The 15,831-nt window shown below is 39.4% G+C and overlaps 1 protein-coding gene across 1 annotated transcript in view; it reads left to right on the top strand.

Moving 5' to 3' along the window:
• Nucleotides 1-5,332: 5,332 nt before the first annotated feature.
• Nucleotides 5,333-15,831, top strand: part of SH2D4B (SH2 domain containing 4B) — a 64,074-nt gene continuing 53,575 nt past the window's right edge. Inside the window, exon 1 of the mRNA XM_014940401.1 lies at nt 5,333-5,516. Within this exon, the coding sequence (XP_014795887.1) occupies nt 5,333-5,516 (184 nt within the window). The remainder of the gene's footprint in view (nt 5,517-15,831) is intronic.

The following is a 15,831-nucleotide window of genomic DNA, read 5'->3' on the forward strand; positions in this document are numbered from 1 at the left end:
ACGTTTTCAGCTCGCACACACACCATTCAATTCCAGATTCCACTATTCTCCTTTTGACGCTGACACAGCACTACTTGATAAATTCAGATACTGTACACTGATTCCCCTTAAAAAATGAAAAATATAAAAAAAGAGAGACAAATCACAAAAAATTGATTAAGGCTATGAAGTTCACAGTCTGGAAAACATAGGATTGCCACGTTTTCTGTCTGGGTTTGGTTGGGTTTTTTTTCCTTCTTCTTAATTGTATCCCTTTATTTTAGGATAGAGGTGCCTTACACCACTCCTTTCTTTGCCTGTAATATGTAGGTTACAGCAGAATATTTTTATGCAAATGACATGGTTAAAGTAGGTTATAAGGCTGTGTAGTAAAATTCAAATGAGAATGCTTTTCTGCTGGCTCAGCATTCATAAGCATTGCCAGTAAGTTATTCGGTTCAGGGAATGGAGGATGCACATGCTAGGAGGAAAATGGATGAGGAAATTTGCAAGCCTTGGCCAATTAAGCACTTCTCCTTTCTCTTAAAAATGAAATTAAAATGGTTTTCTGTGCCTTTTCCTCTCCCTCCTTCCCCTTTGCCCAGCAGATGAATTCTAGTGGCAGACTGAGGACTGCTTAAGCCAGAAAGATGCTATACCAGAGTGGGGACAGAGTGTGTCTAGTTGCAGAAGATTAAAGGAAACTCCAAACTTAAATTTTAAACAGCTATGAACTTCTTGCAGAGACGGCTACTAATTAGAGCATCAAGTTGTGTGGCACTTATTGTAAGGTAATGACTGCCAACAAAGAACTGCATTAGTGGTAATTGTTTGTGTATAGGCTGTTGAGATGTAATGTCTTTCTGTGGTGATTTTAGCTTAGTTTGGACTGTTGAATTAGGGATAACCAAGACGGAAGAGCAGTGGGGAGGTCGTTGTCCTTCTAACATTCAAAATACTTCCCAGAAAGGCTGGGAAGATGTCGAATGGCCGCAATCAGGAAGAGGGCAGCCTTTGAATCTCCCTGCTCTTCTGAGTCATTAATTCATCCATATCTTAATCAAGTCTGGGAAAGGAAGGGAAGAGAGAGCACTTCTTTTTCATCAGGAAGTTTTATTTCATGCTTTGTCTGAGTTATCTCCTGTTCCTCAGCTTTCTGACTCTGGCTTGGCTGTAACTGCATCATCCATTACAAAATAGGAGATAATCCTAGAAGTAGCAAGAGTTTTAAAAGTAGGTTTTGTGTTCCTTCAAGGTTGCATTTTGAGTTTTGGACTTCCATAAAATTTCCAAATTTTCTGAGAAATCAGGAAAGTTCATGATCATTTCTTTGTAATAATTCAGAATATTAATGTGGAATATTTATCAAAATGTGAACTATGATGAGAATCAGTGTCTACTAGGTTAAAAATCCAGTCTCGGATTTGCATAGGATACTGCTGGGAACATTTCATATACAGACAACAGGTTCACTGACATAGCCAAGACAGAAACAACCCTTTTATCTCCTTAACTGGGCCATGTCTTCAATGGAGAGAAAAATTGTCTAGTAGACAGACGCTTCCTCTCCCTCTGACAGAATAGGTTTAGAATTGGAAATTCGGTTCTCAGTTATGCAAGGAAATCTGTGGCCTCTTGTTTTTTGACTTTTACTATGGCGTTTTCTTTGAATTTTTGATTGTCAGACATTTCTCATATCCGAATCTGTTAACTTTTACCTGGGATCATTCTAGATACTGTCATTCAAAGAAGAGTGGGGTGTCCAGCTTTCTCTTAGTGAAGAAGATGAACAGGAAGCAAAGCTGCACAGGTGCCTGTGTCTCACTGGTTGTCCTGACACCCCTGTGTGTTATGGGAGTGGGCTGTGAAAACAGTCTACTTTTAAAGATCACTAAAGGCCAGATGTGAGGAGGGCATTAATGTTTAAAATTATGCCTCCCACAGGAAGACAAGCAGTATAGAAAAAGAACATTTTAACACAAGAATTCTTTTATTGTGGGTAATAGGTCACAGCTAGTCAGGAAGGCTCTTAAGTTTGGGCTGCCAGGTGAGGAAACTGGCTTCTCAAGAAGCTTCATCACAGTGGGCAGGAAACAAGTGGAGCAGCTTGGAAGTAAACTGGGCTGGAAAAAGAAAGAGGGAGATAATTTTCCTGCTATCCATCTTCCCCATGATGGTTATACAAAGGGGCAGGTGACTACATTTTGCATAGTCAGGTTTTTATATTCCTTGCAGTGAATGTTTGGGGTCATTCTACTGTAACAGGTCATTTAATTGTTTTCTAATAATTCTTCAAGAGATTTGAGGTATTGGAATGGTGGTTAGTGACTACACTTCATTGTCTGAGTTATTCATTGCTCCTTAGCACTCATAGTCCGGTGAGGGTATATGGAAGGTGGACCTGCTGTCTAATTCTTTCATGACCTGCGAGGTGCTCAGCATAGATGGGTTGAGTGTTGCCAGCTCCTGATGAAGGAGCTTTAGCTCCTGGTGAAGCCGACAGGCTAGGCTTAGTTTGGGTCAAATACTGTGTTGGCCTGAAATATTCAAAGTTTGTGTTTCTGGGAGCATCACACACCATTAGTCTTCTCTGGTAAGTGGAACATCAGATGGTTTCTCAAGCATGCCTAGTACTTGGGATCTGCAGCTAGCTAACCACCTCTCTCCTTCCATTTACTCCATTCCCAAATTGCTATTGAATTAAATATTAATTAGTAAAGGGAGGGAAGGGACCAGGGAAAACACTTGATTCTTCCCATTGGTCCTCTTGAGTTTTGTACCCCATAAAGAAGCATAAGTCTTAAACCAAACTTAGCTACCAGTGGAGGCAAAGGGAGAGAGTTGATGAAAAACTTTCACCCATGTGAGAGTTCAAAGACCAAATGTTCTGAGGCAGAGTATTTTTATCTTGACAAGAAACTTCTGAGAGACTTTGAGATATCTTTCTACTTCTTTGGTTGTTGGCTTATGTCAGAGTATTTATTTATCTTCCTTATTTCCCCTTTGCATTCCCTCCCCCCGCCTTTTTTTTTTTTTTTTTTTAGGGTTGCTATAATCCAAAGAAGAAAAGCTACAACAGAGGAAGTTGGTCAGATTCATTGCTGTGATGAGTTAACACTTCCACATGTGACTTCAAAAAAAAATTTTAAAAAATCCTACAGATTAATACCGCTTGATCATTGAGTTACCACTTTCACATATTTTTGGTGAATAGTTTTCAGGCAATGGGCTGTTTGTGAAATATTCATTTCATCTCCATGCTCTTGCTATTTTTGTTGTGTGACTGCTCATTGAACATTACCAGTAGTTGCCTGAAATTTTGTTTGTATGCTGTCTTGTGTCTTGTATCTCTAGCCTGAGCTACTTCTGCAGCTAAATGCAGTTCTGAAATGTTTTTTTCTTATCATGCTTAAATGCACATAATCCTTGATGAAGAGTTTGTTCTTTGCACTGTGATAGCTTCTGTGATCAGGATTTGATTTCTGTTCTGTGAAGTCAAGTAAAATAAAATAAGAAAGATGACAAACGGGTAGAACAGCAGAACTGCTTGCCCTGAAGCCTTTGCAAAGGCGAGTCTTTTTCAATTAGTGCCAAAATGTAGAGCCACAGCTCTAATATAATTAAATAAAAGCAGAGAAACAAAGGCTAACCCCCCCAGGCTCTCCCCCTTCTATACCTGACCAAGTAAAATAGAAGCAGCAGTAACCAAGTCTTTCCTACCCCAATTTTTTTCTAGCTCAACTGTATTTCTTAAAAATATAAAAGCATTTTATTTGAGGAGACAAAATGTGTACATGAGAGATCCTGAGTTGCAGAATGGCATACATGTGAACTGAACTCTGTACAGCCCAAAGATGTTGGGTTCTGAAATTCTGTTTCTGTTGAGGACATCGTTTGAGTACAAGGTGATACGGTGTCTTCTCTTGAATTTTAGTTTAGATCAGATGTATTTTCTGCCTAACTTTAAGATGATAATATTTTGCTTATCTTAAAAGAAAGTTACATGAATAGATGCATTAACAGTAGAAGTTTTGAATATGAGGATCATGGAATTCATAAAGATTTTGGCAGATATCTGTCTATAAAGCAGGTTTCTTGTCAGGAGATGCAGATGTGCTTTTGCTCTTCGTTCTTGTGTAAACATCATGCAGTGGGATGCGGCTCAGCCTGCAGGTGTGATCTGTGTTTCGTTATGACTCGAGAACCAAGATGTGGCCACTCTTGTAGAAGACGGCCCCCTTCCCACAAAGTGCCACCACTCCCCTGAGGAGCTGGGCCCCTGCCTGGTGAAAGCAGGCTTGGGAATCCAGAGAGTGGGGCGTTTTGCTGTGTTGGTTTTGGGTTCTTTTACGCAATTAAGTGGCTGTTGGACCTGATGCTGAAATAATAGAATTGTACTGATTTGGTAAAACTGTGTTAAATAGCGACAAACCACAGTTTGCTTGAAGAGCAGCATTGTAACTTTCTTCATTCACAAGGTGGAAAATAAATTAACAGCAGGACTTGCATAGGCTGCATGAACTGCTGAGAGCTTACTCTTGTTTAATGAATATTAATTTACTATTTATAAAGTGATAACAAGATTCTTGAGGCTTTTGTTACATTTCCTTTTAATTTTAAAGGCATTTTAATCAGTTTGCTGCATGACAATATTTGTCAACACCAGGTAAATAGGACCTATAACATGACCTATCCTGTTGAGACTAGTTAAAAGGCTAGACTGGGAAATAACATGTGAACTCGTTTCTCCTCTCTTATCAGAAGAGATCAGTTCCCAAAGTGACATAGATATTGTTGGTGTAGGTGATACCTTTAACCATGACATCACTTTAAACCCCTGGGCAACACTTAGAGCCTTGGGAACGGAGCGTATCGCTGCTGAAGGGACCCACTTGAGCTGAAAGTCCGAACCTTTCTCTACATTGAATTTTCTTCTGCTCAAGGGAGCAAAGCTGATGGGTTCAGTCAAGAATCCCTTATTTTTACTGGCTTGCTATCAGGAGCACTGAAGTGACTTTTTTTTTTTTTTTTTTTTTCTCCTGGCCTTTTCATTTTTTACTTTGTCTGTTCCTCCCCTTTCCTTTCACTTGACACCTGTCCCTACCTTTGGAGGATGAGATAAGCAGAGAACTCCATCCCTGTAAGAGACGTAGGAGCAGAATATGCCTGCACGAAGAGAGCCAGAGCAAGAATCAAACTTCTCCTGGGCAGGCAGGAGTGGGAGAGCTCCTTTGCTGCAGGTTGCTTTCTGGAGTGCTGTCGGTGGGGTTTTGTCACTGTACAGACTGTAATTGGAAGAAGCAGATTTATCTCCTTTTTTATTATTTTTTTATTATTATTTTTTGGAGGCACCATGCTGCAGCAAATTTTGCGTGATATGTATATTGACCCTGAGCTCCTGGCAGAGCTGAACGAAGAGCAAAAGCAGATCTTGTTCTATAAAATGAGAGAAGAGCAGCTGAGGCGCTGGAGGGAGAGGGAAGAAAAAGCACGAATGGAGGAGGCCGTGCTGAGAAAGACAGCGAGGCGCAAACAGAGTAAGATTTGTGACCTTCTCCTGCACTTAAGAGCTGGGCATGGTGGGCATGTGACTGGTTATGGTGCAGCGTGCATCTGGAAGAGATGACAAGGAAGGGTGCTAGCTGTCCCCATAGCCTGTCCCCAGCTCGTGTTAACACGCCCTTGGTAGAGAGCTTTCCTTGGAGACCTCAATACAGATAGATTATTGGATTCAATTGTCAGACTTCTTGAATTATTTGGAGCCTCTGAACCCTAGAAAATGCCCGTTAGATAGTTAACAATTCAAAGACTGTTATTATAGAAATGTGTTTCACAGTAAAACTAGTTTCCAAAACTTACTTGAAGCAAAGGCCTTTATGAACTGACTCTAGAGTAAGTTACAATGGTAGCCTTAAAGTGAAGGAGGGATGTTCAGAACGACTGAATCAGTTTAAAATGCCCCCTCACAGATGGCAAGGTGGACGTTGGAAAACCTCATTCTGTTTCATTTCTATTTTCTTCATGTTAATGTGAATGGTGCTCTCCTAAGAGGGATTGTGGCAAAATAGCTTCTCTCATACAGCAGAAAAACCTTGTTCATTTTGATTGATTTGTAGCTGAGAAAAAAATTAAAAATGCAGTTCAGCTCCACAAACCAAAATAACATTGTATTGTTGAGATAATCTATATTATGTTCATTCCTTCAGGAAGACAGATGCAGAAAAATCTAACTGCAAAAATATTTATGTGATGATTTGTCACAGTGTTGACACCTAAATTTCCATATATAAATTATACATTAAACCTGTTCAGCTTCCTGCTACAGGAGACCATTTTCTGGGTAATTAATTTTCTGATTTATAAAGAATAAGAGAAAGGAGAGCAGTGGAGTAACCTATAGATTATGTTTGCTCTGACAAAAGTATTCACAAGTACTTGTTGAGTTAAATTTCACAATAACCCATTTCCATTTTACCTTCTTAAATTGCCGGTTTAAGGTGTTGCTTAGGTTTTACTTTTGCCTGCTGTTAGAAACTTTCTACTTCCTTCAGAACTCTATTAAAGAACTGTTCTTACTGATTTTTTTTTTTTTGTAGGGAGAACCATTGGAATTAGATTTGCAAGTCAGACATTTGGTTCTGCTGAAAAGATATTTTTTGACTTCCATCAACTCATGTGTGCCAGTTACAAAGAATAACTTCCATCTTTCAGCTCATTAACTATACAGATACTTGTAACTGATTTCTACTGTACAGCTCCATAATATGGTGGTAAATGTTCTCATACTGGAGCTCGTTTCTTGTTTAAAAAAAAAAAGTGAAGAAGTCAACCAGTAATTATGAGTGTAAGATAGGAATTGCTGAGCAGTATTTTTGCCTTTTTGACAGAAAGGGGCAGAGTAGATGACTGTAATAATAATTTCTTATCTTAAAAGATGTTTGGCATCAACATTTTTTGGACCTTGAAGCTGCTTAGTTTTCAGTTTCCAGTGATGTATAAATGAATTTCCAAGCATTTCCCCCTAAGCTACACAGTGTAGAATAGGGGGTATTTTTATTCCTATTTAAAATTACTGGCTACCAGGATATATAGAGCTACCGCAACTACATGTTCTTTATTCCTTTGAAACTGAGGGATTTGAGCAGTTTCATCAGCAAGGGTTTGTTTTTGACTCTACTGCATGACACAGGTTTTATGTTCATGTTATTTTGTTGAAGCCAAGAGTTACTCTGGCTTTATAGAGATCTTTGTGGCCTGACACATAGTAGAAAACAGAGGTGAGATTTTAATATCTCCAGTGTTGTGCTGGGTTTCTGAAATTTTCTAATTGACAGCAAGACGTGTATGGTGTTTGTGATTACAATTTAACATTTGCATAAAATAATTTTTTACTAGTTTAATCAGAGTTATCTTTATAGGACTGCCTTTCAGATCCTTCTGGTTTCCTCATAGTTTGAACAGCTATATATGAAAACTTGGCTGCATCTCTTTGGGATGGGATAGGGTGAGATAGAATGAAAGGAATTAATGACAGTGGGCACTTCTCTAACTAAAAATGCTCTGAAAAGTGCTTGGGCTTGATCTGGAGTCCTGTACCCCAGTTGGTACAATTCTCCATCAATTCAAGAGCCTACATGCAATGGTACATGTGAGCCCAGCAACATAGCAAAAGGGGTGGATTTTTTGGAACAGAGCAGTGATTGTGTGTCCAATTTTGGTTTTCTACAGACATGAGGATGAAGGGTTCTTGTGCAAGGTTTAGATGTGTTGCTTTACAGAAACCACAAGTGCAGCATTGGGGAGGAAAAACGTGGCATGTGCAGGTTAGATTGGCCTTGTGCTACAGTTAAAATCAACTGCAGGTTTAGGAAATGCTTATCAGTATGATCACTTTTAATTATGTGGAAACTAACTAGTGAAGGCCCAAACTCTCTAGTGATTTTTATAGAAGCACCATTGAATGCAGATTGTCCATCAATGTCCTATTCAGTACTTGGAAATTTGCTTCTTAGAAAACAAAACCAAGTCCAAACCATGAAATAAGATGTAAGTTGTTAAGAGTGTTTAGCAAGCCAAATAGTGTAACAATCTATGTGTGATTAGTCTTACTCTTAATTTCTAAAGAAAATAATATTAGTCACCTTCAGTAAATGCTAAATTGTGACTGGTTTTCCATTTGGATTGTTTGGTTTCATGTGTCTTGAGGAAAGGTTAAGATTAAAATTTGTATCAGAATGAGTCAATGTTAAAGAAATTACTTCACTTTGGGGGTGAATGAAATGTTTTCAGATTATTCAACAGTTTTAATTTCCTTTCCTTTTTAAAAATACAGATCAATGTCTAAAAGGGAGCAATACATAAACATCACTTCATGATGAAACACATCCTTTAGAAGATATTGAATAAACTATTCCCATGTTTTTGCTGTTTGTACCTAGGCAATGTTTGTACCTTGCCTAAAAATATTAGTAGAATTTGAGCATCATTTGGGTCCTTCTAAAACCGCAGCATTTAGTGAACTTATTCAAGGTAAAAAAAGTATTTCATAGCTTTAATTAAATCGTGACTCCTGGCTTGTACTGAAATAGCTTCACAAGTAAGTTGAATTCTTGGAGGTCTGTCTCCAGTTCATTTGAAAATTACTTCTGGGCAGATCTTTCAGGAACATATTTTTATTGTAATAAAACAGGTTGCCTTCTGTCATTGTGCTAAAATCACTAAGGGAAGTGTCCTCAAAATTTCAGGAGCCCTTTGGGATTTGCTGAGAGTTGACTGACAGGCAGCTTTGCAATTTGCAAAGAAACATATTTATTTGATTAGGCAGGAGCACTTTAACCGGTATAGCTGAGTTGGGAGTAAGTAAAGGACGCTGCCAATTTGGATTTTGACTCTGATGCAGTATCCAGAGCTGTCAGCATACCCAAAATGAGATCTCAGAAACTATTGAGCATTAGGTAGCTGAAGGACAGCCATGTGGGAGGGAAGACAAAGCTGGTCTGTGGCTGCTTATTCTGACATTTATTCGTTGTGAACGGCAGCTCATGATGTTCAGACAGGAGCTGTTTGTAAACACTCCTATTTACCTGTCCTTAACAAAAGTAGCTGGGTGAATATTAGGTAGGCTTATCACAGCATGAGTAGAAAATAATTTCTTTATCTAAATGGCATTTGTGTTAGAAGATCATTAGAGAATAGGTGAAGCTATTTGGAAGCTACTATTTAAAATATCACAAGTGGATGGTTGGAGGATACATCAGTGTCACACGTGAAGGCCAGTGAGTGGGTGTGTGTTTCAGCGTGTGTATGAAGGGTGAGTGGGTGTAGATGCAGTGACATTTTCTTCTGTGTTTTTGAACTCAGAAACGTATTCCTCATTTACGCTAAGGCCTCTGCGCACCCTGGTAATGCTTAGCTAAGATTTTGTCTCCTACAGAGGCATGCTCCTGGCAGTGTTCATTGTCTCTTTCTCTGTATTATTGGATAACCAGAGACATCAGATGAGTATTTCTGAAATTGCTGGCTGTGTGTGGTCTTGAATTCTGTAGAACTCTGTCTTTTGTATCCAAATCGGATACAACTGAAAAAGTAACAGGAGAACATTAACAAGAATGTGAGAATAGTTTTTATTAGGGAACTGAGCCAATTAATTTGAAGCCATGGGAAAAGTTTTGATGTAACATACACCATGTGTACGGCAGCTTGGGATACGATGCAGTTTTGTTAGTACTGTATACCTTGGGGCCAGAACTCATCTGCTCAGAGCTCGTGCCCAGTGTGGCTGTGTACTGAGGTATGGTTAAGCAGCAGCTTCTAAACTGTTTGCTTCTCCGAACCCGGGGCTAGAAAGAGACCCCCAACCTCCATATGACCTAAATATCTACCAGATGGAACAAATCGAGAGGGACTTCTCTGCCCGCCTAGGATTAGCCGTAAATCTGTACTTTTTAGTCTCATATCCTGCCCTGCAGCTGATTCTCCTTTTTGCAGACAAGTAAGAGCAGGATATTGCTGGCTACCTGGGCCTTATTACACAGGAGGTTTCTCTTGCACCCGTGCGATCCTCAGCATTTCTGTTGGCTGAAGCATCTGGCATCAGCCGCTTTCTGAGAGAGGCTACTGGGTTAATTGAGCCACTGGCACGGAGAGCACTCCTGTGTTCCTCTGCCGCATTGTGTTCCTCAGCCTGTCTGGACACAGTGGTGTTAGATGGGCTTTCTTGGACATACTAGTGCTCCGGTAATGATATGAGGTTGTGAATGTCTGCAAGCTCATGAATACTTGATATGGAAAGAGAGCAGTACTGCAGCCAAGGGGAGAATGGGATTTGCCCAAGCTAATTCAATATTTCCTTGTTGATTTTGCCAGTTTTTAGCATAAATGACTAAAACATTCAAGGACAGAGGCACCAGGTTTTGATAGCAGGATTTGGAAGACACAGTAAAACTCAGTGTATTCAAGCCAGGAGCGGATTTAGCCAGACACTGATGGTGGTTCATTAACCTTCAAGTCTACTTGGGTGCTGTGGTGCTAGAAAATCTCACGGTAGTGGTATAGTTGTCTCTGCTTCTGTGGCCTTGTGTGCCTGATAAAAGGACTCAGTGCAACCCTGCCACGCTGCATTAGGTCTGGTGCAGAAAGTGATCCGTAGTTCCTCTGTTCATTCTGTGCCAGAGAACCCTTATCCTTCTGCTTTGAGTTTCCAGCGGACCCTGAAGTAGCTGTGCAGACTTCTGTTTATTCTCCAGCAATGGGAAAACCTGGATGCTTTGTGATAGCTCTGTGTGAGAAACCAAGCCCTGTATATAGCTTTTAATCTTTACAAGAGACCACTGGGATCAGGAATCAGAAGTTATAGTGCTATGATCGTGACTTTATTTTTTTAATGAAGAAAAAAAAATATCAAGTGAATGATATCGATGTGAATGATTTTACACCTTCAACTTTAATCTGATGTGTACCTGCATTTTTATACTGTTTACAGTGAAAGGGTCATTAAAATGACAGACAGGAAACTACCTCTAGATTGTACATGGAGTTAGAACTCATTCTCTTTAAGAGTGAGTTCTGAATGTTATCTCCCAGTTGAAAGTGGGCAAATTGCAAAACTGTTACATATAACAGTGTGTCTTGGCCAGGGAGACAAGAAAATATCTGGGGCATACGAAATAGAGACCACATAAATGCTACTTTATCTCGGTGATGTTTTTTTTGTTTTGTTTTGTTTTTCTTTTTTGGCTTACAATATGCAACCCTACCTATAGATATTGCATATATACATACCATGTGATAATGCAAACCCACTTACCTTTGGGTGTTATGTGCGGTTATCTTTGCTGCAGTTGTTAATTACCATAGTCTTATTTGAGTAACTGTTTCCTCCCTTAATGTTTGCTCTCTTGCAGTCACTCTTCCTTTATTTGATCCTGCAGGGGTATATTGCAGAATAATTATTTCCATGGTAACAGGCTGTAATTCCATAAACAGAAGATTGAGTTTGTTATATGATCAGGAGGCAGCTGGAGAGCTATGAGGGCTGATTTTTCAGCAATGCTGAGATCCCACAACCCTTATTGATGTGTATTACTGTAAATCAGCTGAATTTCTTTCTCCCTCTGCAAATCCTCTTTTAAATAAAAAGGCACACAACACAGCATTGAAACTGGAGGGTGTGTAAACCCTCCAATTGTTGGGGGGATTCTTGAGAAGTTCAGAATTTTCCCCATTTTCTTTTTGTTTTAAGAATTGAAGTGATGGGTTTTTTTAATGTATTCTCAAAAGAGAGGGGTTCATGGTCCTATGACTATTAGCAGATGACAGAGGACAGATGACAGAATTAATTATAGAAAACCTTCAGTTTATTGTGGGATTGTTAGGACAGATGACAGAATTAATTAAAGAAAACCTTCAGTTTATTGTGGGATTGTTATTCTCATTTCTTTCCTTATTACCACCTAATTATTCTAGATTAGTGGATATATGGCAGTTAATGTTTGGAAAAGTGCATTCTGTCCTTTGAACAGTCTCTCAGAAACATTCACAGTAATATCCTAGGTTTTCTCCTTAGAAAGAAGTGAAATTATGTGTGTGTGTTGATTTGTGTGTTTGTATTAAAAACAAAAGAAAATAGACCAAACCACCACCAAAAAAATTGTATAGGGTAAGCTCAAGGAACTGAGAACAGCCTAAGGTTCACCTTCTCATTTTCATCCTAATCAGTGTGCTTCTAACACCTCCTGCACCTAATGAAACTCTGGATGGAACCTCATTTACGCTGCAGAATATCAAACTTCAAGCTTCTACTTTAAAGAAGCCATAAAAATTGTTTGCTCAGAAAGCCGAGCTTCTCATGTGAAATGCATTGTGCTTAGACCAAAGTATAGCAGGCACCTAAACTGAAAAAGAACAACAACAAAAAAAAACCCAGCCCTACAAACACACCAAATCCACAAGCTACAGTTTATCCCTGAATGACAAAAGTAGATCAGGCTGATCAGCTTGATGTCAGCAGCGAATGCTCATGCAGCCTAATTCAAATGCAGGATAAGTTTCAGGAGCCTTTTTCTAGTACAAGGAGAGAAAAGAAAAGGAATGTTTTCTAAAGAGAGAGTTAAAGAATATTTGTATGACTACAAAGCCTTCCAACCAGTGAGGATGGAGAGTCAATTGCTATTGCAGAGATCTGTAGCTTCCAAGCTACAGAGAACTACGGAGAACTATGGTGGGAAGTCTAGCCTCAGGGAAACTAGAGTCTTCAAGGAAATAGCAGACTCTTTTGAGAAAGTGTAAGCTGACTTTGAATGCCATGTCATTTTCCTGAGATTATAAATCAGAGATTTTCTAATTTTCTGATTTTACACTTGATGCAGCCTGTAATATTCCCTGGGACAGAAAGGCAGTTGGGGTTACTTGGTGCTCTCTCATTTTGCTGGACTAAGCAGGCAAACTGTGGCTAAGCGGCAGCACAGCTGGGAGACTTGACACCAAATCAGGCCTTAAATGGTCCTTGGAGTGGTTCCCTTGTAAGCACTGGAGATGGATCACAAATGGGAATTGTCAGGGATGCTCTAACTGTTAAAGCAACGATGAACACGCTTGGAGGAAGGAAGCTGACTCCAGTAATATTTCATTTGCTCTGATTACTGTTATTTTTAAAGCACTTTTAAGTAGAAACGTGTGTGCAAAAGAAGCCAGATACAACCCAAAAGTGTCATAAAAAAACCCCAAACCAATGAAAAACCCCAAAAGATTAAGCCAAGCACTCCCCACCCCCCAAAGCCCCCCAGAACCCATCTGTGGTTCTGCTGCTCTGTCCTGATTAGCAGAGGCAATGAAAGGTCCAGTTCTCCTTTGGGTAACTCCATTTGTTTTAAGCCTTAGTCACAATGTGGAAGCTTGATCCGATTGGAATTGTAGCCTGATTTAGCTGAAGCATTGCTTGCAGCCAGGATTCCCCCTCCTGTGCACCTTAAGGTGCTGCTTTCTCTCCCTCCCAAGGTCTGTATTTTCTGGCAGCGCTCAGCAGTGACATCCTGCCCGCACCAGGGACCTCCTGAGGGTAGCACAAAGGCCAAGAGCAGCCCGTGGTGCCAAACCACTCAGCTCATGGTTGTGCTCCAGCACTCTGTGTGTGTCTAGGAGATTAATAGCGCTGCTGGTAAAGACTAATAATTCTTCGAGGTGAGATTTAGGCCCTATTCCTCTCTAGGGTCATTGTTTTATACTTTCATTGCTGTTATAGAATTTACTGCATAAGTACTTACAAATAGAAAACGTGATTTGGTATTATTTTTGATTGTGTGTGCTTAGAGATGCAAATTTGTGTTGCTGTTTCCAAGGAAGTTTACACTGTGATCCCTTTGCGCAGCAAATTTGGGATACCTGATTTCACATTTGTCTGGAGTCAGCAGCAATATCCAAATTACTGGTCTCAAAGCAGTATAGATATAGGTTTAGGGCTTCTCCATGGGAGATACTAATTCATGGAGGAGCTACAGGTGAAAAGAACTGCAAGAACAGAATTAATGTTGCCTTCTTGTGGTGCTACAGAGTTGTTTTGGACAAAAAAACTGGTAGAATGCTACAGCCCATAAATCGTTGGTCTGAAGAGTTGAGATAGAAAACACTTGGTAAATTATTCAGTACATTTTCCTGATAAAGCAGTGTTTATTTCTAAACCACTTTCATTGCTAGTGTCCAATCCAGACTAATTTTGATGTCCACTACTTCCTAATGGTAATTATTTGCAGCCTGCCACAGGCTCTCCAGGAAAAGAAAAGTACTTTTGTGGTCAAGGCAAAATCTGGGACTCAAGAGATTTGATTTTTATTTCCTGACTCTGCACTGGGCTTTGTGACTGGGCTGAGAAGCTTGCTTCTGAACAGCAAACATTAGGTTCTCCTCCCTCTTTCTCACTCAGATTTCAAGTTTGTTTAGTCAGGAGCTGTCTCTTTTAGATTTACTTGTATTTTCTGTTGTGGTTTTTTTTTTTTCCTTTTTCATTTGGGAATGAAGTGTGTTAACATAATATCTTATTTTGCAGAAAAATGCAATACTTATCTTAAAATATCTTTATGTATCTTAAAGCAGAAATTATTTTATTATAATTAGGTAATTCTCTGCTTGCTAAGCAGACAACACTAGTTTCCTAAAAATATTAAGGAAAATAATTTCCTGTACTTTTAGCTTAGATCTTGCAAATGGTTCTACGGTTTAAAAGGGCGAGCCCAGTATCATTAGCCTAGAAGAGCTGACACTGACCGCTCTGAACCTGATTCTGCAGCTGCAAAGGCTTTTTATATGGCACAAATTCCATTTTCACAGTGCCAGATTTTCTCCCTCAGCTGCTTATTTCTTTTTCTGCACGCTCATTTTTTAATGTTATTCTGTGCTAAGAAACTACCGTGTTTTACGATCAGATTGTGTGGTGAAGCCCATCTCCAACTTTATGGGAGTGTGGGTTTAAGGGAAGATTTGCATGGGAGTAATTTCTTGAAGTAAAATAGAAAGGGTGGTTGGACATGAAAATGACATTCTTCTGTTCTAAAGAAAAACCTGAATTAAAGCATGTGTGCTCAAGTGGAATTGTTTTATAATCACACAAGTGGAGGTGTGTCTGTTTAATGCTGAAGCTTAAAATTGCCAGGTTGTTTGATACTGTTATTGTCTTTCAACTTGAACTATGGATGCGTATACAGTAGTATACTGTGCTGCAGTATACAGCAGGTAGTGCGGAACCAAGAATATGTTATACTGATGTTTTCAAAAGAGTTTATCCATCTACTGTCTAAGCTTTAGCAGAGAGATCCGTTGTTTTAAAAGGAAGGAAGAGAAAAATTTCTCAAGACGCGTCTACAAATCAACTATTTGTTTTATGGGGCTGGCTGAGTAGTAACGGATAAGTTGTGCCTCTGAGAAACATATTGATAACTCTTTGGCGCAAAAAAAAAGGAAAGAAGCAAAGATAAAATTTTTCTGCTTAGCTGAAAAGGTTTTTTTTAAATTCTCTTTCCATCTGGTAAGCCCATAAATGAACTGAAGTAATGCAGTTGTCTCAGAACAGTAGAAGTACTTGGCATCTACCAGTTATAATACAAATAAATTACAATGGGGCATGTTGTTTGCAATGTTTTCTTTAAAGTACTAAATAAAAGGGAACAACTAGGATATCCAGATTCCTCGCAGGAAAGAGGACATTGGCCATTTTTAAAACAAAAGCTGCATTGGTGATGTGGGATCAGTACTTCTGGGAAGTCATTCCATACTCCTCAAGATACTTCACCATGAAATGCAGTAGGTGAAAACCTTGTGGACAAATACTGATATGGTCAGTCGGTTCTCAGCAGACAGCATTCA

Source organism: Calidris pugnax, unplaced genomic scaffold, assembly GCF_001431845.1.
Source record: "Calidris pugnax isolate Ruff unplaced genomic scaffold, ASM143184v1 scaffold39, whole genome shotgun sequence".
Lineage (NCBI taxonomy): Eukaryota > Metazoa > Chordata > Aves > Charadriiformes > Scolopacidae > Calidris > Calidris pugnax.